Here is a 26,997-nt window from a genome sequence, read left to right as displayed (position 1 = left end):
CGGCAGAGATAAAGGGGGCCCTCAGGAGAAGCTACGCATCTCTTCCTTCTTTCTTTATTATGCACCTCATACCCATCCCGTGGGCGGTGGTGGAAAGGGTTACAGAAGCACATAATGGGTTCAGGAACTGAACACCATAGTTTGTTTAGCTAAGCAAGTGACAATCTTTTGAAGCTAGTTACACAATTGCTAATGTTACATACACATGTACATAAGTCTGGTGTAGCTGAATGTGACAAAGGCTGTTGGGCCTGATACAATCTCACCATGGATACTAAAAGAACGTGCAGAAGCACTGTGCCACTCTATGGTGTATAACAGGTCACTGGAAACAGGAGACCTACCGGAAAGGTGGAAGACATCTAATGTAGTCCCAATATACAAAAAGGGTGACAAGCAAGAGGCACTGAACTACAGGCCAGTTTCCCTAACTTGTATAAAATGCAAGGTGATGAAGATCGTGAGGAAAAGGCTCGTAGAGCATCTGGAGGGAAACAGTTTTGTAACACACCACCAAAATGGGTTCTGGAATGGTAAATCGTGCCTCACAGGCTTAATAGAATTCTATGACCAAGCGACAAATTATATGCATATTTTTGGACTGTCAGACAGCCTTTGACACAGTACCCCATAAAAGGCTGTTACAAAAATTGGGGCAACAGGCAGGAGTAAAAGGTAAGGTGCTCTAGTGGATAAGGGAGTATCTAAGTAACAGGAAACGGCGAGTAACTGTGAGGGGGAGACATCAGAGTGGCGAGATGTCTCCAGCGGAGCCCCACAGGACTCTGTACTTGGACCATCCTGTTTCTAATATATGTAAACGATCTTCCAGAGGTTATAGACTTATTCCTCTCTGTTTGCTGATGATGCAAACATTATGAGAAGAATCAAGACAGATGAAGATAAACTACAGGACGACTTGGACAAACTGGAATATTGGTCTAGAAAATGTCTTCTAAAGTTTAACTTGGGGAAGTGTAAGGTAATGAAATTAAGCGAAGGGAGCAGGAGGCTGAACATGAGTTACCATCTGGGAGGTGAAATCCTGCAAGATTCAAAGATATGGAGGTTGATGTTGACCCCGAACCTGTCCCCAGATGCCCACATCAAAAGGATATCATCAGTGGCATATGCTCGATTGGTCAACATAAGAACTGCCTTTAGGAACTTGTGTAAGGAATCTTTCAGAACCTTGTATACCACTTATGTCAGACCAATCCTGGAGCATGCAGCTCCAGCCTGGAGTCCATACCGAGTTAAACACGAGATTTAGAGAAGATTCAGAGGTATGCCTCCATACAAGTCCCAGAACTGAGAGGTATGAGCTACGAGGAAACGCTACGGGAGCTAAACCTCACGTTCCTGGAAGACAGAAGTATACTAGGAGACATGATAACCACCTACAAAATTCTCGAGGAATTGACAGGGTGGACAAAGGCCACCCATTATTTAGCATGGGTAGAATACGAATAAGGGAACACAGGTGCAAACTCAGTACCTAAATGAGCCACAGACACATTAGAAATAATTCAAGTATCAGAGTAGTTAACAAATGGAATGCATTAGGCAGTGATGTGGTGGAGGCAAACTTCATACAGTTTCAAAATGTAGATTCGATAGCCCAATAGGCTCCAGAATTTGTACACCAGTTGATTGACAGTTGAAAGGCGGGACCAACGAGCCAAAACTCAAACCCCGCAAGCACAACTAGATGAGTAAATATATATACATATCATTAATCTTTTTAGATCACAAGCGAGTCAAGAAGAGGCTCAAAAGTCACTATACAAGGCACTTTACATCTATGATGAGTGACGGTTACTACTAGTCTTGCTCCACACCCGCCCAACTGGGCGGCAGCTTTAGACATGTGCAGGCTGCACCTACAGTAAGCAAATTTTGGATACTTGGCTAAGATTCCTGGCAGTACATTATAAATGAGGTACATACACATTTCTTGGACTCCATTGATGGCGTTACCTCGGAATTTCGTGTTTTTTCACATTCCATTATATAATGAAGCAAAGTATGCGAATAATTCTGCTGAGAGTTTATATTTATTTAAATCTACATCAGTAGATGATGCGAACTGCCAGAGGTATTGGTCCTACAGGGCAGACTGCTGCCTCTCAGCCCTAGGCCATCCTACACCACCAGGCCTGAATGTCCAGACTGTCCACCTTCTTTCCACGTCCTAGTGTTCCAACTGACAGTAGTTATAGAGTTCGGCGTTTCCCATTTTCTTCTTCTAGTCATTCTGATGTAGCCTCCTCAACTTAAACACGGACCCTCCTGTAAGTTACAGCTCGACCTCTTGGTCCTGATCATCCCACAACCTGCAGGTGCTTTAAAACCTGCAGGTTTTTGGTTTCCCCCAAAACCAACTCTTTCCTATCCTCGAACCTGGCTCATCTTGCATGTCGGTGGGTGTCGCCAGCTTTCCTGTGTCGCGCGCTCCCCAGCCGCATCAATTTGCCACTCTGTAAACAAACAAACAAACACAAACAATCTAATATCTTTTCCTAGCCAGAAACGTACGAACCCAAACAACCCACCTAACCTATCAAGTCCGACGAATGTAAAACGTAGGTTGGAGTAGGTGTTCATAGGTTGTATTTGTAACGATTGTTAACATAACTTAAGAAAACGCGACCCATTAGTTAAGAGGACGAACACAGGGCTTCACACGGCTACCACAAATCGTGGACGTTTTCTAGTTTTGAAAATATTCATTATACGTTAGTCAACATTACCAGCATGTACTATTGAAAACAATTTGTGCTTCGCCTTGTGTGTGTGTGTGTGTGTGTCCATTTCCCCCATTTTTATATAAAGTAACTTTTTAGGTATTCATTATCACTCAATTTACACTTGTCAGCACAATGTTCGAATCTCAAAAGCAAAACGTGAACCAATTCCAAACACCAGTTGAATTTGTTTTTAAAGAGTTTTACTAAAAAACATTTTATCGTTTTGCACCGATTACATCAAATTGTATCATGATGTCTGTACAAACTGTAATGTGTGGGTAGTCGAAGGACATTTTACAACACATTATAAGTCTGCTGGTGTTGTGGTAGAGCTGTCTTGCCACACCTCTCACTAGCAAGAGTTTAACGAGATGCTTAATTTACCTCGCTGATAATGGGTACAAACTCACACCCCAGTTGGTGCTTTTTGTATTTGTGAGAGACTTTACATAAAGTCTGAATATACATGTGGTTTTTAAAGTAATAAAAAGTTTTGTATAACTTGAGGGCACCGAGTGAATAGTTGCTTATTCTTGAATTCTGAGTTTATATCAATGTCAACAACATATACTGTTTAATGCCATGAGTCTGTGAACTTGTAACCGTAAAGGTGTTTTGTAGTTAATATATATATACATTAGAGTACACGAGTCAGACAAGATTTTGAGAGGCGCCAGGTTGGCGGCCCCTAGTATTAAAAAAGTTACATCTCTAAGTATTAATGACCTCAAGTCAACCTGAGGTCAGGTCTTGCGAGTTTCACCTTGATTCTGCTAAACCGATAATAGCTGTCGGTTGGTAGTATCGTTCCATCAAACAAGCCGCCGTAAGGTGTGGCTTGGTAGAGGGCCTGGGGCTATATACTAGTGGGTAAAGTTTAGCTAGTAGGTCCCCCAATAAATACCCAGGGAGCTGTAGTTTCGAGAGCTGTAGAACAGCACAGCACAGCAGAGCAGAGCAGTGAACAGCAGCCAATCCGGCTGGGTGGGGGACTCTTCCTGTCAACCCCCTCCACCTTCTCTCTTCAAATTAGGCTCAGTCCTCGGTGAGCTGAACGTGAAGGTGACTTAGTTCGGGTTCACTAAGGTGTTGTGTGATCTCTAGGGGCAGATAGTTGTTGTTGTCCTCCCTTTCTTGTGTGGTGACTCACGTTGTTTATTCATCTGGAGATAGCGAACCTTAAGTTCGATATTTTGAATTATGATACTCATCACGTTAAATAAATACTTGATTCACTTACTTTTAATCTGATTTTAATTGTTCCCGAGATCTTGGAATATGATATATGGCCAGCAAGAGTATGGAGCACTCTTGAGATTATTGACTTAAAGAATCTTGCATGGAACATAATTCCTGTTGACACATGCTAATAACATCTTTGCTAATTTTGTGATGCAAGTTCCATTCCTTGTCTTGTATGTAATGAACTAGAATGGATGGTGGCAGCAATTTCTACTTTTACTTGTCTACCATTCTACCTCTACCACCACTACCTATTCATCTCCGTACCCTCTCCTCTCCCTCCGCCTCTGTTCCACTTTCCCTTCCAACTGACGACACTTCCCGTTCCTCCCGCCTCTCTTCCTCCCTCACCCCAAACCCTCACTAATTACTTCATTATTCATCTCTTTCCTTTCGTTTCTCTCTATGTTCGTGGCAGTGAAATGTTCTAGAGTTTCTCTCTAGAGTTGCGGGAAGCTGATAGTTACAATGCCTTGTGGTCGTGACACCAAGGTAATCAAATACCCAGGTTACAAAAGTGTTGAACTAGAGAGGTTGCAGTAGGAACTCTGGGGGGAGAACTAGAATAGTTAACTAGGGGCGAACTAACTAAAGAGTTATAACCCATTATAACCCATTAGGAGCTATTTGCCCCTCCCCCCCTGTTACAAACATGTCGTAGCGATCATGTTGCACTCGTGCATGGATTCTAATTCCTATGTCAATGGGGTTGTATGTGTGGTAGTCACGAGAGGACAGAAACCAATTATGTTCTCTATAACACCGGTGTTGTTCTATTCTCGCCAAGGCATATACGTTCTGATAGAACCGTCCTTCGGTATAACACAAAAGTTAAAGAAAAAACAAATATTGAAATTCCTCGCTCGTGACGGCGAATAAATGCAAAAGAGAGACTTGAAGGAAAGTGATGCAGAATGTGTCCGTAATCACTCACTCAGCCGCTCCTTAGTGAATTTAAAATTGGCCCCCCGGGTCTCGCTAGCTGGGGGGGGGGGGGTAATGGGCAGTAGGTTTCGCATATGCATTGGTACGATCAATTAGGATTTTTGAGCCGCATTGTTTGTTGAGCACAGGAGTGCCAGAGCCGCAGTGTGTTGAGCTCAAGAGTGCCCGAGCTGCGCGGTGCACACAAGGTGCTGCTGTGCGTCTTATGGCCGGTGTGCTCCGGGGCACAGTAAGTGTCTTGTGCGTTTGTAAAACGGCCCAGATTTTCCCTGTTGACTTGTGAAAGGCGATTACATCCCCGTGCAGACACTTGTCGCTAACAGCTTAAAAGTCCTTCAGACTCGAGGAGCCGTGTCTTCCTGCCTCACTTATTTTGCAGTGATGACTCCAGACCAAAGAAACGGTTCGCTGGCAGCAGTTTCCAGCACTGACAGTGGCCAATAGTAATTCAGTTGGTAAAAATTCCCATAAAATACAGTTTTACAGCGAATAATATACATTTCAAAAGTCCTGTGTGGAGGGGGTAGAGGGAGGTGGTTTGAACTTTTAAGATAAATATTTTAAATCCCGTTTGCCTAAAATAAGTGGTATGAAATCCCAGCATTGCCTCGAGTTGGAGATTGTTTGATGAGCAGTTATTGAAGTCCGGGGGTCCGCCTCCCCCCTGCACAATCACCCAAGTAAAAGGTGCCGTTATCACCGCCCCCGCCGTTGTCAACTTGACACTGCCAACTTGAACGACCCGCCTGAATTGCAGCGACTTTCTCGCCAACCTTTCCAAAGTTGGGCGGGAAAAAATACACATTCAGATTTTCTTTTTCTCGTCAAAACTGCCGCTCGTACATGGGTGGTTTGATGGGGGGGGGGGGTTACGAGGCGTGAGGGGGGGAGGGGAAGAGAAGAGGCAGGCTTGAGGGGGGGGGGGACGAGGAGAGGAAGAGTGAGACCGCACAGTGAGAACACACTAACAATGTTGCCACAATATTTAACCCAAGCTAAGGAAAACTATTTTAGAGGTCAGTTGCTAGGGCTATCAGCCTATACCAGCTAAGAGCACAAGACTCGACTAATAACGACAGCATCAAGACACAATAGTCTATCGATACAAGACCCGACATGATCTCATGACACGAGGTGTAAACTATGTAGTATGTTAAGGTCTCACACCCTTGCCCATTATGTTCTTGATTGTCCGTTGATTAATGTATAAAGAAACACTGAGATAAGGACTGTTCCTGAACAAATAGCCTGGATGTGTCACAAAGGAAAGGTTGATGATATTCTTGAGAGATATAAGAATTTTGCACCAAGACTGTAATATTTTGTTGAATTATCTGCATGTCTCTTGCAAATTGTCTATACAGTATACCTAGGTCATAAAAGTATGTGTGTACGCCTGATACCATACTATTTGTGAAGGAGGAAATGTATGTGTTTATCTCTAGTGTTTGGTAATATGTTTATTGTTTGTGATGTGTGTCTATGTATGTATTAACACGTTGTACTGAACGGGGTGAGAATAGCTTGAGCTACCTCATCCCTTTGTGTGTATTTTACCTCAATAAACTTATTTCAATTTCAACCATGTATATCACACACACCCTCACACTAGTCACACCAGGAGACTTTTGGCCAGAGGAAAAAAAAATATTCCTGTACAAATTCTGGCAGGAAGTGGTGTGTTGGGTCGGCCAATACAAGCAAACAAATTGGGTAATGTCTAAATGTTGAACTACACCAGCTGCTGTTCAATATGTGCGTTGGTGGTTGTTATGGCTAATATTTAACCCCTCCACCTGTTTAGTTAGGCGTTGTGACGGTCGGCAATGGTATTTAACTTTTAGATAGTAGTATACCGACTCGAAAAGAATTAAAATAAATGGTTAAAAAAAACGTAAATATTCCTAGGCCTAGTATAGCGCACATGTGTACTATATTAAGACCTCGGATATCGTGTATTAGGCCTAGGGAGGCTAGGTTAGTTTGTCAGAGCAACAAGAGTAAAAAAAAAAGTGTTCCGGTTTGTCCAACTCATTAGTGCCTATTTTTATTTTGTACTTTCGTTGTACGTCGGTATATATACTATGGTCGTCATCGTTACTATAAGTACCATAAGGGAGCCGGTCGGCCGAGCGGACAGCACGCTGGACTTGTGATCCTGTGGTCCTGAGTTCGATCCCAGGTGCCGGCGAGAAACAATGGGCAGAGTTTTTCACCCTATGCCTCTGTTACCTAGCAGTAAAATAGGTACCTGGGTGTTAGTCAGCTGTCACGGGCTGCTTCCTGGGGGTGGAGGCCTGGTCGAGGACCGGGCCGCGGGGACACTAAAAAGCCCCGAAATCATCTCGGGATAACCCATCCTCCTGTTTTTTTTTTTTTTTTTTTTTTTTTTTTTTTTAAACTGTGTACCATAGTACAAACATTGACATACTAAGGAATTATATAGTAGAATTTGTACTATTCACTTTGTCTGAAAAAATGCAGCTAAATTAGAAAGTTAAATATCTCCAAGCCTAGTATAAGACAATGTACTATATTAGGCCTCAGATACTGTTAGGTCTAGGAAGGTTAGATTAGTTTCTCTTTACAACATAGTTTTTTTACGGTCTGTCCAAATTCAATGTCCGATTTCTAGTTACTAATTGCGTTGTACGTCGGTATATGTACTGTGGTCCCCACCGTCACTAAGTACTACCAAAACGGAAGAATGGGCCGTTTTGTACAAGTCGAAACATCGAACCTAGAAACCAGAAACACACTAATAAATTAGCGGATCCTAGGTCTAACCACACGCATCCTAAGAGTCACGTGACAGTGGCGGCGTTATCTCAGAGCTAAGAACGTTGGATGAGGCCTAAAATAGGCAAAGGGCGGTGTTGACTAGTTGTGGCTTCTATTTGCGAGAAGCATTTTCACTAAGCCCACAACCCCCTGGTCTAGGCCATTCATCATCTCGTAACTCCAGGTCAGGGTTAATCTCCACCCCCCCCCCACACTTGCTACCCCTCACACACAGTTGCTACCCCCCCCCCCCACCCCTCTCCCTCAAATCCTAACACCTAGCCGCGCCCCCCCACCCCCTTAGGCGTCCTGGCCAGGCCTGTCATTGACAGCGCGGAGGCGTTCCAGTTAGCTGTATATGAAATGTATCAACGTTTCTTTGTTACAAAAATCCACGTATTGACAGTACCCATTATTAAGACCACACAGCCAGAGATTGTGCGGGGAGGTTGTGGGCGGTGGGCGGGGAGGCGGTAGGCGGGGAGGTTGAGGGCGGGGAGGCGGTGGGCGGGCACTGGAGTGATGTACTGTCACTGTCATCACAGCTTTGCTGCGTATATCGCTGTAGTCAATTGTTCGGACTTCATAATTGCATTTTTGACGACTTTTCCACAGAAATATATTTTTTGTTTAACCCGTGACCTACAGGTGGTAGTGTGCATGCGTGTGCTCCTAGTTCTCACCTAGTTGTGCTTGCGTGGGTTGAGCTCTGGCTCTTTGGTCCCGCCTCTCAACTGCAAATCAACTGGTGTACCAATTCCTAAGCCTACTGGGCTCTCTCATATCTACATTTGAAACTGAATGGAGTCAGCTTCCACCACATCACTGCCTAATGCATTCCATTTATTAACTACTGACACTGAAAAGTCTTTATAATGTCTCTGTTGCTCATTTGGGTACTCGGCTTTAACCTGTGTTCTCTTGTGCGTATACCACCGTGTACCATCCGTGAGTTGAGTGGGGCGGGTTGAGTGGGGCGGGTTGAGTGGGGCGGGTTGAGTGGGGCGGGTTGAGTGGGGCGGGTTGAGTGGGGCGGGTTGAGTGGGGCGGGTTGAGTGGGGCGGCTTGTTGTTGAGGGTTTGTTGGTTTTTGAGTGGTTGAAATTGTGTAAATGAACGTAGCTTTCGGTTGGGTATTTGTGTATATATGAACGTAGTTTTGGGGGGAGTTGAACAACGTTCAATATGAAAATTTATCATATCTGAACATGTTCCACTTAATGAACTAATAAAAAGTACAAAAAATAATTATTTACCGAATATCAAACAGCATAACATCAAATGTTATTGCAATTTTGCTGCATTAATCCGTGCTTCGAACTGAAGCAAAATTCAATGACTTAAATCCGAGTTGTGGTGTCGCAGCGCGCGCCTCGAACTATTTCCATTAATGGGTGCTTAAATCTCTTCACTGGTGCTGCCGGAAGTTACTTATCTTGTCAAGGCGATTATGCTCCTATTCTTTGCGGGAAATTAGTATAAATAACTGGGCCCCGATTCTTAACTTTGTCATACTCCTCGCTCTCAAACCTGTACAGCACTGGTATCATAAAATGGCAAAAGACGTGTAAGAGATTCTCAATCATTCTAGATAGTACTCGACTCCTCAAGACCGCACTCTTACAAGCTTGTGTATAAAGCAAAGCGCAAGTATTATAAAGACTGAATCGGTCTTCCATGGATTCCAACCCTTACAGGCCTCAGAGCATAATAGAACTGGTGAGGTAGTCAAGCTCATGTCCTTAAAGTGGGAGCTGTTCAGTACCTGGCTTTACTGCCTGATGACAGTAATGTCCCGCGAACTTCAACATTTAAAAAGACCTTACAATTGAACTCTGCATTTGCTACTCCGTCTCTCATACCAATATGTAGTTAGCCATGTCTCTACAGCCCATCTTCCTGTTTTGGTAGTACTTATAGTAACGATGAGGACCATAGTATATATACCGACGTACAACGAAATTAAGACAGTGTTCCAATTTTGTCCAAATCAGTGCCTATGTAATGCTTATGTTGCAAACATTAACATAACCTTCCTAGGCCTAATACACGATATCTGAAGTTCAATATAGCACATGTGTGCGCTATACTAGACCTAGGAATATTAAAATGTCTTTTTTTTTAGCTTCATTTTTTTATCCGACTATAAAGTAAATAGTAAAAAGTTCTATTATCCGATTGCTTAGAACGGCAATCGTTGTTCTATGGTGCACACAGTTATAAAAACTATCGTGTAAACAGGAGAATGGGTTGGTACCTATGGGTCATCCAGTTAGGTCAGCAGTCGTCTGAACTTTATAACTGCTGGGCTTCGATATTGTTTACCATAATTGAATTTCTCTACGGAAAAAATCTTAAAATTTCCTACTCAAATGACCTCCCCCCCCCCCCCGCCCCCACCTAATATACCTCCCTTGCCACCCAGGAGTCAAGAGCTGGTGTGTGGTGGTGGTGGCGGCGGCCTTTGACGTGTATAGCTGTTTGTGAGAACTTTAGGGAACCTTGCACATTACCAGCCGGGGCTGGGCGTTGATTGTTGCGCCCAACAACAATCCTGGGCGTTGATTGTTTCGGTTCCCCAAAACGCTGTGAGCATTACTGGCTTTAGGCATAGTATGTACTAGCTTTGTCTAGAAATCCAACATTCTGTTCGTAACTCATTTTGAATGTGTGTACGTTTACCTGAATAAACTTTATTATTGATGGATCGTTCCAGACGAGCAGGTCGGGGCTGGCGTTGAAGCGGCGTCTGGTGCGCCAGTCAGCCCTCTCCCTCGCCCCTCCTCTTAACAATATTGGAGCCTGGGTTCAGCCCCTTTTCTCCTGTGGGAATATTACACCACGAAATTACCTTCAGCAGCATGTGACCAAAGTCCTATCGGGGTGGTGACCAAAGTCCTATCGGGGTGGTGTTATGCCAGGGCATCAAGCTTCCTCCCTACGTCGCTGTCTCTGCTTGAAATACCTCCTCGCTCCCTGGGGATGGGGGAATGGGGGGGAGAAGGTTGACGGTGTTGGAGAGCGTCAAGGTTGTCCTACAGGAGCGGACTTGGCCCCCAATAATCGACATTAATGGCCTTAACGAAACTAATTAACGATGTAATTTAAGTAGTTCTTCCATTATTTACTCTTGATTCGAGGCACGTCTAAATCTTCACAATTTAGACTTGTATTCTTGCGTGCACTAACTTCTCTATCTCTGTGTATCTACATCTCTCTCGGAGAAGAGTATATAGTACACAGGGAAGCCTTGCGAAGCTCCCACGGATGCTCCAGTATAGGGTGTTCTACCACCCTTTCGTGTATTACGTACGTGTGTGTGTGTGTGTGTGTGTGTGTAATAAATGCGTGTCTATACTCGCCTAGTTATGCTTGCGAGGGTTGAGCTTTGGCTCTCTGGTCGTCTCTCCACTGTCAATCAACAGGTGTACAGATTCTGGAGCCTATTGGGCTCCATCAAATCTACATTTGAAACTCTATGAAGTCTGCCTCCACCACATCATTGCCTAATGAATTCCATTTGTTAACTACCGACTCAAAAAATTGTGTGGGGCTCATTTGGGTACTAAGTTTCCACCTGTTCCTCCTAGTTAGTTCGTGTTCTACTCATGCTAACTAATGGGTGGTCTTTGTCCACTCTGTCAATTCCTCTTGAGAATTTTGTAGGTGGTTATGTCTCCCCTTAATCTTCTGTTCTCCAGGGACGCGAGGTTTAGCTCCCGTAGCCTTTCCTCGTAGCTCATACCTATCAGTTCTGGGACTAGTCTGGTGGCATACCTCTGAATTTTCTCTTTGTCTTGTTTAATTAGGTGTGGATTCCGGGCTGGAGCTGCATACTCCAGGATTGGTCTGACATAAGTGGTATACAAGGGTCCTGGACGATTACTTACACAAGTTTCTAAAGGCAGTTCTTATGTTGGCCAGTCTAGAATATGCCCCTGATGTCATTTTGATGTGGTCCTCTGGGGACAGGTTTGGTGTGATATAAACCCCCCCCCCCCCTCTTCCCTCCCCAGATCTTTCTATTTGACTTGCAAGATTTCACCTCCCAGATGGTACCTTGTGTTCAGCCTCATGCTCCCTTCCCCTAAGTTCATTGCTTTACTCTTTCCCGAGTTAAATTTTAGTAGCCATTTTCAAGACCATTCCTCCAGTTTGTCGAGGGCGTTCTGTTGTCACGGGGGGTGGGGGAAATGGCTTTCTTTTGTCCCTTATCCCGCCCCTAGTTAACTATTCTAGAGTTCCCCCAGAGCTCCTACTGCAACCTCTCTAGTTCAACACCTTGTAACCTAGGTATTTGATTACCTAGGAGCTACGACCACAATGCATTGTAACTTGATCAGCTACCCGCAACTCTAGAGAACTCTAAAACATTTCACTGCCACGAACGTATAAGAGAAACGAAAGAAATGAATAATGAAGTAATAAGTGAGGGTTATGGGTGAGGGAGGTAGAGAGGAAGGAAGAGGAGGAGGGGTAGGTGGGAGGAGTGAGTAGTAGTGAGTAGTAGTCTGGGAGTAGCGAGGAGAGTGGTTGGGTGAAAGGGAAATTGGGAGAGTACGGAGATGAGTAGAGGTAGAAGGGTAGATAGATAGGTAGAAGTAGAAAGTGCTGCCACCATCCATTCTAGTCAGTATGTACAAGACAAGGAATGGAACATGCCTGTATCACAAAATTATCCAAGGAGTTCTTGTATCAACTGTAAACACGTACTCCTTAAAATCATCAAATCAGTAACAGCAGAGGTGCTCTCGCCTCAACTCACAAGCTCTAGAGAACAAAGTTAGACAATTTAAACATTAAATTCATCAGTTATATTTCACATAAGCATCATAATTTAAGCAATTCAACTTAATGTTCAAGATTAATATACAAAGTGAGTATATTACACAAAAATTTCAGAACCATTATAGCCGTCTGCCCCAAGATAATCACACAACACTTTAGTAAAGACGACCAAGTCAACTTAACGTTCAACTCACCGAGGACTGAGTCTAATTTGGATGGAGAGGGGGTGGAGGGTTCTACAGTTGACAGGCGAGTCCCCCCATCCGGCCGACAGCCTGTCTCAGCTGCTGATGCTCTACAGTCTGCTATTGTGCTCTGCTCTGTATGCTTTGCTCTCTCAATGTATAGTTCCCTGGGTATTTATTGGGAACCTAGTAGCTAACTCTGCCCACAAGTAGATAGCCCCAGGCCCTCTACCTAGCCACACCTTAAACGACGGATTGTTTGATGACGACACTACCAGCTGTCAGCTATTAGCAGAAGCAAGGTGAAATCGCACGACCTGACATCAGGTCGACTTGTAGTCATTAACACTTCTAGGTGCGACTTTCTTTACTAGGGGCCGCCAACCTGGTGCCTCTCAAAATCCTGTCTCGGTTGACTCACGTACGCTGTGAAATATTAAATAAATCTCAACTAAACACCTTTATGGTGTTACACTGTAGTCTGTCTATCTACATCTGTCTTGATTCTTCTCTTAATTTTTGCATCGTCAGCAAACATTAAGAGGAATGAGTCTATACCCTCTGGAAGATCTTTTACATACATTAGAGAATGGGTCCATGCAGAGAGCCCTGCGGGACTCTGCTGGTGACATCTCGCAACTCTGATGTCTTCCTCCCCCCCCCCCCCCCTTCACTGTTACTCGCCGTTTCCTGTTGCTTAGATACTCCTTTATCCACTGGAGCACCTTCCCTTTCACTCCTGCCTGTTGCTCCAACTTTTGTAGCAGCTTTTTTATGGGGTACTCTCAAAGGCTTTCTGACAGTCCAATAAAAGACTTTGAATTCTATTAAGCCTTTGAGGTAAGTTACCATCCCTGAACCCATGCTGGTGGTGGTACAAAGTTCTTTCCTTTTATATGTTCTACAAGCCTTTTGCTCCATCACCTTGCATGGTATACATGTTAGAGAAACTGGTCAGTAGTTCAGCTCCTTGTCTGTCACCTTGTTTGTATATTGGGACTACATTAGCCATCTTCCAGCTTTCCGGTAGATCTCCTGCTTCCAGTGATCTGTTATACACCATTGAGTGGTACACTTAGTATTTCTGCACCCTCTTTTAGTATCCATAGTGAAATTGTCAGGCCCAAGAGCCTTTGTCACATTCAGCTCCAACAGATTCCTTTTGACCTCATCACTGGCGAGGTCAAAATTCTCCAAGGTTGCTTGGTTTGCAGAGGCCTCTCTTAGTACAGGGACGTCTCCTTCTTCTATTATGAAGACCTGGAATCTCTTAAGAGTTCTTCACACACCTTGTCATTCTTTGTGTATCTGTACTCCCATTTTCTCTGTTTCATCACTTGTTCCTTCACTGCTTCTTTTCATCCTGATGTGGCTGTGGAACAGTTTTAGTTGGGGTCTTGGCTTTACTCGTGATGTCATTTTCATACTGTGTGTCTGTCTGAGTTTATAGATCTCGATGTATCTGTACATCCATGTGGTTCTCCATTATTCTTGTCTATCCGTGGTGTAGAAATCACCCATGATTTAAGAGTCGATCTAATCATGCAGGTAACTGAAGCTGCTCTTTCATTACTGGTTGCCAGTGTGAGAAAATTGCCGGGATTGATATGAGAACTACTTAAGACTTGTACTGTACTAAATAAAAAAAAATTTACTGTATGCAAAATTAATACAACTTAGTCCTTAGCTAGGGCTGTAAATCCTAGCTCCTCTAGTCCTAATGACAGACTGTGGGCTGTCTGGCAGGTGGGTCGTCAAGGGTGAATGAAAGAGTTGATTGGAGATCTGTAATCTATCTGCAGACAAATAAACACATCAGCTTGTATTGTGTTGCAAGGATAAGATTAAAAATTTATATTCAATATGATAAACTTTTTGTGTGATAAATTAAAGATAACTAAGTAAGCAGTTGTTAACTTAATGAATATGATCAATTATATATACAGGTATATTACGTTTATATAAACAGATTCATTAAAGCATTGAATGACTTTCAATGAATGAGTGTCCAGATTCAAGAAAAGATTGTTGCCGAAAGATTAATGAAAACTTATGATATTTGGGGCGTTGCCCTATGGTGTAACGACACTTATTGGATAGATTAAAGTTATGCAAGCATGCAATTGGCCAATCAATACTACAAAAACACTCAATATACTTATGTTTTATCCAATCTGAGTGCCGGTGCCGTCTGACAAGTTGCCAGACTGGATTTTCTCTTGAAGAGCTATTGACACTTTATTTCATGCGACAGCTTTGCTGTTTTAATATTCTGGGAGCTTTGTTTGTTGATTATGTCCTTAGTTACGTTTGGAGTAGGATAAGATTAGGTGTGGTGGAGGCGGCGTCTGTTATGAGCCACTCTCTTCACTCGTATTTATAAAAGTATTAGGCATTTTTCCTTATAGTCCAGAGCTCTCCCAGTACCTAGGAAGCTATGACTGGTGATATAAGAGTAGTCTGTGCGGTGTATTTCCTGTGATAAAGGTCTCTTTAACACCAACAAGTATTTACACTTAAAAAATAAATGATCTGGCGCCGGGCGGTAGTGGGCACTTCTCCCCCCAGCCATCGTCCACCGTGCTCCTAGTGAGGTAACCTTCAATGAATATTTGATTATTTTTACTGTCTAGACATATGAATGAGAGAAAATGTAATTATATTATAATTAGGTAGAGGATTTATAGATTATTGGTAGTACTTCAGAGTACTATTGATTCTTATTAAGGATTTGATTTAATCCTCACCGGAAATCGATTAATGTTCCAATTGTTTTTTAATTAAGATATTCTTTTTGAAGCTTCTTGATCCTTGAGAAATCGTGCACAATTCACGTTGGCACATTTTGGTCCAAATGGCACACGGGATCATGGTAGCATTGTCATGTAGGATCCAGATGTAGGATATAATGAATCTGAAGTGATTCTGATATAATTCTGATATGATTTTATGAATTTGATATATAGAAATAATACATTTCATAGATAATGTTGATAAAGTGGGTAAAATTTTCCACAGCCATGTTGTTCCTATCGAACTCTTGTCTGGGTCTTGTCATTTATTGGAGGGTTATAAACAACTGCTGCTATTATCTTAAGTCTTATTGTCATAGTTCCTGTTATGTAGTCTTTGAATTCTTTGCAGCCCGAAATTTCAATCTCTTCAAAACTCCAGTCCTTCTTATCAGCAGGGCCACTCCTCTCCTATCCCCCTCTATCCTTACAATGTAGTAGTCCTTTGGAAACATTGCATTTGTTATGATGCCTGACAGTTTTTTGCGAGTCCTATTACATCTGGGTTTTCTTCCTGCGCCCTTTCGTCCAGTTCACTTGCTTTATTAGTAATCCCATCGATGTTCGAGTACATTACCTTGAAGCTCACTTTCCTATATCCGTTATACAACACGCTCCCCAATGGTGTAGGAAGCAGTTCCATGGGCAGAGTTACTCGGGTAGGCTCATCCTCCTGTGGTTACCAGGTGTTTGGAGAGAGGTGGGGGTGGGGGATGGAGGGCTTAGATCTTACCTGGGCCTGTTTGGGGCAGGAGGAAGACCAGGGGATGGGGAGGCAGGGGTGCAAGGGGGGGAGGCAGGATTTGGGTGGTATGGTGGGCATTGTGTAAGAGGGTGGGTGTGTGTGTGTATATATGAACATGTACATGTGTGTGTGTGTATGAACATGTATATGTGTGTGTGTGTGTGTGTATGAACATGTACGTGTGTGTGTGTGTGTATGAACATGTACGTGTGTGTGTGTATGAACATGTACATGTGTGTGTGTGTGTGTGCGTGTGTGTGTGCACATTTTGTTTATTACACACCTGCACAAGATTGGTTACACAATGTGCAAAGCCACAGCTTGCAGAGCACCTCAAGCTACTCGGATGTCGGACAAGAGAAAATGATGCAGTGAGCGCTTCTCCATGTTATACTGAGGCGCTGAAACATGTACATGGCGCCTCTTAAGTGTTTCAAGGAGCCGAAACCAGATCTCTGAGGAAGCAATTGGAAATTTACCCAGGTACCAAGGGTCTTTAGTGCAATGGGGACAAGACACTGCCATTCTCTGAACATATGGTGGGGTCTTTCCTATTTTCTATGGGTGACAGCGCCACCTTCATGTGTCATTGAAGTCAATGAGTATCAGTCATGACTGATAAGTGTAATCCCACTCAAAGTGTGAATCCTTAAGAAGTACACTGTAATCCCGTCTGGGGGACCACTGGGATTGCCAGTATTGCAAGACATTGGAAATGAGGCGTTGTGTGTGTTAAGCACCGGGTTGTAGTAGGGCTCTTCTTGGTCATGCATTTAATTGTGCCTTTTGTCAGTCTGGCATGCTCTAGTAAAGCAGGCCACGCCGACTGTATCTGTCGGCCTCTGCTTCACCGTAACACACCTGTATTCGATGTGGATTGGAGCAGAAAGGCGGAAAGTCACTGCAGTACAGGAAAGTTTACACATTAAAACGTGAGCTCTTTGCAGTCATGGTGATTAATGCAAAATCACCTGCATGGGACGCAATCACATCCTTGAGGCGAGCCCACATGATGGGTATGGGATGCATTATAAATAAAATTGCGATGTTGGGTGGTGGTTACGATGGGACTATAGATGGATTGGTCAGTGCTGGGGCTGCAGAGAACCAACCTGCTGGTCCAATGTAATGCTGGGGGGGGGGGGGGGGGACGACGACGACACCTTCCACTCAAATTTCTTAAATGCTACTGGATTACTTAACTCATATACCCTGGAGGAGGATCAGAAGGCAGGTAGACCAATGACTGGTAGTGCCGTATGCATAGACCCTCAAGTCCAATGGTAAAGTTGGGTCGTTTCCATTGTGGGTCAAAGAGAGGGGGTTAGGTTAAGGACTTTTTCTGGCATAGATTTTAATTAGTGGTCATGGTCGTCAAACTTGGAGCCGTTGAGAGATGGCAAACACTTCTGAAAAATAACCAGGAAAAGGATAGGTGTCTGGCCTTTAGTTTTCTAATCCTTCTTCTTCAAGTGGGTGATCATCTTGCCAATGAATTAATCGATTGCGTTTTTACTCGAGCTATATTGTATTAGCCTATTCCTTGCTCCTAAATTCTTCAGACGTCCTCAGAAATATGTTGAACCACATAAGAGTACCATCATCAAAGCACAAAATTGCAAGCTCGTTGCATAGACTCTCGGTGACTTTAATAACTAAGCAGAAAAGGAGTCGAGGATCCTTGACCCCCCTAAGGAGGGGTCAAGGATCATGGTGCTAGGTGCACCTTCACAAAAAATAGTGAGTTATTGGTAGCGTTATTTGGTCATGTTAACCAAATAACTTGGCACTCGCTGTAACACAAATGGGTAAAGGGTGAGGGAAATAGTGAAGATCATGATGACTTGTTTCTATTTGGACCAAGCTGAAAGCGTTATTTACCTTTACTTTGATAGGGCCTTTTCGTGTGTTGTTGGCAATGCATGTTAAGAGCTGCATGGGATGCTTCACAACAATGGAAAATGTCAAGGCAAAGCTACTTTGTCTTCATGTCTGCTTCTTGACTGACTGACTTTCCGCAGTCGCCTTAGCGAAGGGAAGCCGGAGAAAATTTCTCATGAAGATGGGTCTGAGTTCCCTATCCTTGTTTCTGATGGCACGGAGGGACGCACCAAAAAGGGTCTGGTGACATCAAGGAAGGTTGCCAGCCAGGTGTTGGCGAGACCTGGGAGTTGTGACCGGAGGTAATCTGTAAGTTCACCTAGTCAAGGGTTGAGCATTTGTTTAATGTGATTTATTCTTAGACCTATAAAACCGCCTACTGATCAGGTGGACGATGACAAAGCTGCTTTATGAACCAGAGTCAGAGCACATGGGTGTTGTTCTGGTGGCACACTGTTGTCACGGGGGAGGGGGGTATGGTGGTGGCACACTGTTGTCACGGGGGAGGGGGGTATGGTGGTGGCACTGTCGTCTGGATGGTGCATGGGGTCCCTTAAAGCTTGTGCTGACACAGTAATATTGCATCATATGTCCTTGCTGGTGAATATGAACTTGTATTTCATCTACGGTGTTCACTTCTGACTTTGTGTATTATATCCATGTATAATTTCAACATTTCATCCATGATAAACTAGGGCAATAACATTTCATTCGCTTGAGTCCTAGGAGCCTCAAACCTCCGACCCCCATAGTAAGACTAACACTATCAACCACGCTGTAAACAGTCCCCGAAAAGTAAGGATGCCAGAAGTGACTAAATGCTGCCCAACTGGAATGTGAGTGGTAGCCCTGGGAAGACAGTTCTAGTTGGGCAGCAGCTAGTTGCTTCTGGGAGCCTTCCTGTTTGTGGCCGTTTATAGCGTGATTGGTAGCATTACCCGTTACACGCCCTGGAGGTCGGAGGTTCGAGGCTCCTAAGACCCAAGTGAATGAAATACATAAATTATATATATACACGAGTGAGTGCTTGCACACATACCAGTAAACAAGTATGCACATGTGCAAACTTCTAAAGTTTTGTAATATACTGTTGAGTGAGAAGTGACAGTTGTTGTTGCATGTTGCAGGAGGGTCAGTGCTCGCGCCACCATTGCAATGGGTCGGTGATGCTCCCGAGGAGGAGCGGCACTGAGCCACGCTCCAAGGAAGAGGTACTCAAACTCGCCAAGGACTTCATCGACGAGTACTACCAGTCCATAAAGAGGTAAGTCCTCCCCCTTTCTCACGCCCGTGTTAACCCTCAAATTCACCCCTCTTGCCCATATTCACGCCCATCCCCACCCCCTCCGGTCCCTATTCATGCCAGTATCCATACCATCCTCCCCATTCGTCAGTACCCATCTTCCAGATCAACACAAACATGTACTGCAGCTGGTGACGGGAGAGAGACGGTAAGTTGACCGTTGTTACAGGTTCGGGGAGTCTCTGGCTGTTGCATCTACCGTTCATGCTTGTGGCATGGTGTTTGTTGTAATAAAAGTGTACTGGAGGCGTCCTTAATGAAGCCCTGAAGGAAATGTTTTGAGGCGGTGCTGCCTTTACCAGATCGGTGAACCTTGTATACGCCGCGCGAAGTGGTCTTAAAGTGCCTGCCACTCGTCACTTTATATTATCACGTTGATCTGACGTGGTGCGGATAATATGTATGTACTTGTGTGCGTTTACATATAATGTAAATATTTAATGACAAAGGGTGAAAGCAGTGATTCTAGCAAGAATCTTTCTACAAGTGAGGACGAATTTTTTTAAATTAACTCGCCAATGTTCATTGTACAGCTGACGTTGTCAACACGCTCAAAGGCAGCGTGGATTGATTGATGAAGATTGAGCCACCCAAAAGGTGGCACAGGCATGAATAACCCGTAAATAAGTTTAACTAGAGTAAGCAAATATATAACAGGGAGTGAGGTAACATAACGGTCTTAAGGATATTCATTCCCGTGCCTCCTCTTGGGTGGCTTAATCTTCTTCAATCAATCAATCGACGTAAGCTAGGGTGTCGCATGGGCCAACACTCGTAGCAGCTTGTCCATCTCTAATGTTCCAAACATATCTGGATCTAATGATAATGTCTTAAATATATTGCAGAATGTAACTGTGTTAGCTAGTTGTCGATTGATGGATGGTTGATTGGTTGACATTGGCTTCGCCGATGTCTGATCATATTGTCGGTGTATTTGTCGACTATATTAGCATTTATCATGATTTCTCCATCTCTATTTGTATATAGGTTATGTTCTTTGGTGGGGCCTTGCTGCTTGTGCATTGTCAGGTGCCTTGAAACAATCGTCTTGCCTATATACCACGATCATTGGGGCTGACAGTCCACAGGGGGACTAGTGGATGCATAAAAAACATTAGTCTTTAAAGTAGTTTTGCTTAGTGTCGCGAGTTTTTTGATAAGCAAGTTATCGGTCTATATTATAGGATATTAACTTGATATTCTGGTTAGTGTTGATAGGGATCAATAATGTCTTTTTGGGACATTTTTATTTTTCTCCCATGCCCGTCCTGTGAGGGGTATGGTGGCAGGGGCCCATGCCCGTCCTGTTTTTTTTTTTTTTTTTTTTTTCTACCACAGACGTGGCCACACATTTACAATGCTAACCAGCATATATACATTTTCTTCTGTCCTCCATGGACAGGGTTAGAGAAATGTTAAACATGGAGTTCATGGGTTTATTGAACACTCACCACAGAAGGTGATTCGGTGCTTTTAAAATGCTAAGCTAACCTACATACGTAAATACATAGATACACAGATTTACGTATGCCCTACATAAAGTGTTTGATGTGTCTTTTACATAGTGTCATTAATGTACATTCACAAAGGTGAAATGTAATTCTGATCAGGTTCCATATATACTTTATACCCATACATATACATATATATACACACATGCATTCACATACATCTGTCTCATTTACTGTCAGGGTGAGATGGCTGATAAACTAGTGTGCAATTAAGCACTTAATCACTGAAGGTGATGAAGGTGCTTTTACAAGCTCAGGTTATATAGTTACATCATATATATACATTGAATAAATGAGATATTACATGGTCAATCTTGGATAAAAGTCCAATATATCGTAAAGTGTTCCAGTACTCGTATAGTAATTACAGAGTTCAGCATACCTTAGCCCAGGAGGGCGAAAGTCAGTCAGTATGGGACATTCTACAATATAATGTTCAAGAGAGTGCATGTTTTCTCTTTCACAAAGTTGACACATTGTGTACTCGACATTTGGGTTTTGAGAAAGCTGCCAGATACGTCTATATCCCAGGCGTATTCTGGCCACTATTACATTACATTGCCGGGTTCTTGTTCTATTACTTCCATATGTGAATGTCTCCTCACGATATCTATCATAATATTTAATGCTACAACTTTCAGGTCTTTGTGAATTTGTTAGGTCGGTGAGATTTTCATTAGATATTTAAGTATTCTCTTTGTCACTGCTAATGAAGCACCCATATCAATTTATACCACTGGTTTTCTGCAGGCTGTCTTAGCAAGCATATCAACAGTGTCATGCCTTGAGATGCCAACATATGATGGTATCCATAGGAATTTAATCTCAAATCTGTTTTCTTTAGCAGCTAAAACATTCATTCGAATATCACTGACTATTTTCTGGGTGTCACTACTATGTGCATTCAGTGCCAGGAGTGCACTCTGCGAGTCACAGTATATAAGTCCACTGCCTTTGTCTTTTAAAAATTCAGTGGCAAGGTATATGCCTGCAAGTTCGGTTTGAGTTGTACTTGCCCAGTCATTGACGCGCTTCATTGCTGTAGGTACGAGAGAAGATTGTTCAAATATGTTACATGCACATCCGGTACATCGTCCACCTTCTTCTACAGAGCCGTCGGTATAGCACTGATAAACATCGTTACCCATACTCTTGAGTACTTTCAGTGATGCTTTTCAGTGTTAACTGTTTTAATAATGTAGTGTGCACACTTATCTTTCTTGGGCGCATTTACAAAATCAACTGATAGATCCCAGTTATCCCATGGAGTAATTGGCTGATTAATCATTAGTTGAGTTGGGTACATATTTAATATTTTGATGGAGTTGGCTACCTTGTAGAACCAATATACATAATCAGATTTCGTTCTTCTTCTATAGACCTCAGGTGAGTGCAGCATATTAGAAAGTTTAGCTTGAAACTTCGTGTTGTCTAGATCTACTCAATGCCTTCACGCCGAAAACTGTGCTAATAGACAAAATTCTCTCACTTATGGTAGGTAATTTTAACTCTGCTCTCATATTAACTATTCTCGTTAACTTTGGAGCCCCAAGGATGAGACGCATAGCTTCATTTTGCAAGGTTTCAAGAGATTTCAGCTCTGTCAGTATACAGTGTGAGATGTAGAGCATTGTAGTCAATCACAGAGCGTATAAACGATACATAAAACATTCTAGCAAGTCTCACGTTAAGTCCATGATTGACACCAACAAGGACCCGCAAGGGCTTTAATCTCTCCAAAAGTCTCCTCTTGAGAGAAGAAAGGTACCCAGGGTCGTTAATGGGGACACCAAGGTATCTGTAAGACTCGCAGTTCTCAAGTGCTCGTCCATCTATATGATAATTGGGTGGTGGAATACCACATGGAATGAGGGCACGAGTTTTCTGTACAGAGATAAGGAGGCCACATTCATCAGCTCTAGTAGCAAAAGCATCGAGCAGAACTTGCATTCTAGGCTCGCAGGCAGCCTGTAAACATATATCAGCAGCATAACAAATGACAGTGTCTTTATTATTAGTTGGAAGATCTTTAATAAGTTTATGCATCAGAACGTTGAACAACAAGGGGCTGAGGATCCCTCCTTGTGGAGTTCACAGTTCAAAGTGTTTGCTCTCTGTGCTTTTAACACCATTAAACAAAACATATGCTGTTCGATTAGACAAATAGCCCTTTATCCATTTCAGTAATTTTCCTTGTATTCCCAGCTCGGCAAGCTGTTCCAGTATGATTTCTCTGTTTGCTGTATCAAAAGCTGCTGCTAGGTCGATGAAGACTGTTTGAGGGGGAAGCTTCAATATGTGCGAAGTACTCGGCAAAACAGTGTTGTGTACCGAGCCCAGGCATAAATCCAACCAGTTGGGGTGACAGGTGCCCCTGTATACGATACATGAGTCGGTTAAGAACAATACGTTCAAGCACTTTGCAAACACACGATGTTAGAGATATGGGTCTATAATTATCTGAGTGTGGTTTGGGGATGGGAACAATGACACTCTTTGTCCAAGCATCAGGTAATACTCCTTCACGTAAACTCATTCTGTACAACACTAATAATGGATTACCTGGTACCTGTGAGACTAATCTCAGTAGACTGTAAGTAATACCATCCTCTCCAAGAGCAGTTGATTTTCCCATCTTTAGTGCATGATTTAATTCCCATTCAGTTACATCATTAAGGTCCGACCTGTGAGGGGTATGGTTACCTTACTTTGAGGTGTTTTCGGGGCTCAGCGTCCACGCGCCTCGGTCGTCGACCAGGCCTCCTAGTTGCTGGACTGGTCAACCAGGCTGTTGGACGCGGCTGCTCGCAGCCCGATGTATGAGTCACAGCCCGGTTGATCAGGTATCCTTTGGAGGTGCTTATCAAGTGCTCTTGAACACTGTGACATTGTGTGTGTATTCTCTCAAACTTTTCAAAGGGTTGAGGTAGCTCAAGCTATTCTCACGTCAGTACGTGTTCATACATATGTTTGTTGTTTGTAATGTGTGTATATATTACTGAACATTGAGAGAGAAACACACACATTTCTTCCTTTACACTAGTAGTATGGTATCAGACGTACACACATACTTTTATGACTAGGTATATAGACAATTTGCAAGAGACCTTCAACAAAAGGTTAAAATCTTGGTGCAAAATTCTTATCTCCAAAGTATCAACCTTTCCGTTGTGACACACAAAGGCTAATTGTTCAGGAACAATCCTTACCTCAGTGTTTCTATATACATTAATTAATGGGCAATCAAGAACATAATGGGTGAGGGTGTGAGACCTTAACATTCCACATATTTTACACTTGGTGTCATTATCATGAACACCTATCCCATATTCAAAGTAATATTTGTACCCAAGCCTGAGCCTGCATGTGCACAGTCAAACACCAAGCATTTCTCCTTTTACCATAAGTGAGAAGGGTGTTTTGACTCTCATACACATGTAGTGTTGCATGGTTTGGCTTCCCTCATACAGTATACTACTACTCGCCACTTCTGCCTGTGCCTGAATATTTCTGATATTGCTTCTTATTTGTCTTTGTGAAAACACGTTCAATGTCAACTTGTGGTTTTGATGTGGCGGATGACCTGGTTAAACGTGGCACCTCGTTGAGCACTATTCCACCTTAAGATGGAATCCACATGAATTTCACTTTGTGACCTTTCAACTGTATCTCATTTATCCTTTTCTTACAATCCTCAACTATGGACATGAAGACAGGGTTTAGACTGTTTAAGGAATCAAGTGCTCCTCGGCTATCGACAAATACAAAAACATCTTTGTAGTCTTGACGTACTTCCTCCAAACAAGCCAGTAAGTAATTATCAAAAAAAGGCACCAAACCAGGAAGGCTATGTAGCACCATCAAATGTGCTGAATAATCAGAGGGCGCTAAATATCACCAAGGATGCCAATACGCGAATAGAAACACACAAGGTGAACAATATCAAAAGTATCCGATTCATCAAGAATTTCATCGAGGGACAAGTGACCGCGAGGGACGGTCGGAAAGCAAGTTCGTCCTGGAAGTCAGGACATTCAACAAGTATATGCACGACTATAGGAGGGACTGCAATTTGGACAATAAGGAGCAGGTCGGCGCTCCATTAAATGACCGTGAGTTTAGCGTGTGTGGCCAATACGCAACCTTGCTAGAGCCGTTTCCCACCACTGGTTATGGTGGGAGGAAGGCCACGGGGGTACCGTACGCTTAGGAGTACGCAGTTTATCAACAAAGAAGCCCAACAACCCTGATAAGGGGCACGAATGGAGGAATGAATAACCGGGTAAAAGTCGGAATAAGGAATACCTTTACGGGAGATGGGACAAGAGCAGATAGCTTCTCTAGCGGCAGCATGCGTACATTTAAAGAAACACCAATATGGCTGGGAACCCAGCAAAACTCTCTGGATTTAAATTTTCTGGAGATAAGAAACGGCCAATGTTGAATCACGACGACCACACAAATGAACAGATGAACTAGATTAAAGGACCCTAGAGCCATGAGGGCACAAAGAGTTGACAACCACAAAGGAGGATTGACAACGAGAAAGCAGGAGACAAAGAGCATAGAGAATATCATAAAGTTCTGCCGTGAAGATGCTGGTTTCCGGAGGTAGGCGACACATAAGTGTGGTCAGGAAAAACAACAGAGTAGCCTACACCATCCACAGACTTGGACCCATCTTTGAATATGGAAACAGAGCAGGAGTGAGAAGAAAATTGTTCAAGGAAAAGGCATTTCAGAACCGTAGGAGGGGTAAAAGCTTTAGTGATGCGGGTCAAGGATGTACAAAATTTTGGAAGGGGGATTTTCCACAGGGGCAAGGAAGGAACAATACAAGGAGAAATACTAGAAATGCGAACCGAAAGAGAATCCTGTAAGCGAGATAACTGAACAGAAAGAGGGAGTTGAAGGAGGAACAGGAACTACAGGAGAGTTAAAAGTCAGAGCACAACAGAGGAGAGATTAAGGATGTTGCAAGGACTGCGCAAGATAGGGATGACAATAGTGATCACGCAGGTCCTGGAATGATAGGAAGCCAGTGTCAACATACAAGCTAAGGACGGGAGTCGAACGAAAGGCACCAGAGCTGAGGCGCAACCCAGTATGGTGCAAAGCATCAAGATGGCGAAGAGTAGAAAGAGAAGCAGACAAGTAAGCAGGGCAACCATAGTCAAGTTTAGACAGGACAAGAGAGGAATGTAAAGAGTGGAGCGTGCGCCTATCCACTTCCCAAGAAGAATGGGACAAAACCTTAAGGAAGGTAGGGCCTTAGAGCATTTAACTCTGAGGCAAGAGATATGGGGCGACCAAGACAAATGAGTGTCAAAGATTAACCCCAAAAGCTTAGCAGAATCCCTGTATGGAAGGGGATGACCATAAAGCAACAAAGCGGGACGAAGAACGACAACCTTCTGAGTAAGTCATGTTCTTTACGTCTTAGATGTAAAGAACTTGAAGTAATGATTGGTGGCCCAAGACGACGACAGCATCAATCGCAAGTTGAAGCTGCCGTTGAAGGAGAGGCGAATCATCACCCCGACAGCATAGGGTAAGATCGTCGACATAGAGAGCAGAAGACGCCAGAAGGAAGGGAGGAAAGATGACCATTGAGGGCAACTAGAAAAAATAGTAGTGCTCAGAACACTACCCTGGGGTACACACTCATAATGCCTAAAAGGAGCAAAGAGAGAGTGGTATCAAGCCTCACTTGAAAGAAACGACGAGAGAGGAAGCTTTGGAGGAAGAGAGGGAGATTACCACGAAGGCCAAAAGAATGAAGTTGGGGACAGAATATGATATCTCCAGGTGGTGTCGCAAGCCTTTTCCAGGTCAATTAAGACGGCAACAATAGAGATCTTTGCAGCAAAAGCAGTACGAATATAGACCTCCAAGTTCACCAGGACATCTGTTGTGCTGCGGCACTTGCGAAAACCAAATTGAGAAGGAGAGGTGGCGATAGTGTTCTAAGAACCACATCAGACGAACGTTAACCATACGTTCAAAGAGTTTGCAGACACAACTCATGAAGGCAATAGGGCAGAAGTCCTTAGGGGATGTACCGAGAGACCCTGG

General features: G+C 43.4%; 1 protein-coding gene across 6 annotated transcripts in view; it reads left to right on the top strand.

Moving 5' to 3' along the window:
* The window catches only part of Nos (Nitric oxide synthase), a 761,521-nt gene that overhangs the window by 417,893 nt on the left and 316,631 nt on the right, over nt 1-26,997 (top strand). For all 6 annotated transcript variants that reach the window (XM_069325290.1, XM_069325289.1, XM_069325287.1 and 3 more), the window contains one exon: nt 19,236-19,372. In XM_069325290.1, the coding sequence (XP_069181391.1) occupies nt 19,236-19,372 (137 nt within the window). The remainder of the gene's footprint in view (nt 1-19,235; nt 19,373-26,997) is intronic.

Source organism: Procambarus clarkii, chromosome 16, assembly GCF_040958095.1.
Source record: "Procambarus clarkii isolate CNS0578487 chromosome 16, FALCON_Pclarkii_2.0, whole genome shotgun sequence".
Lineage (NCBI taxonomy): Eukaryota > Metazoa > Arthropoda > Malacostraca > Decapoda > Cambaridae > Procambarus > Procambarus clarkii.
This window is presented reverse-complemented; position numbering and strand designations above follow the sequence as displayed.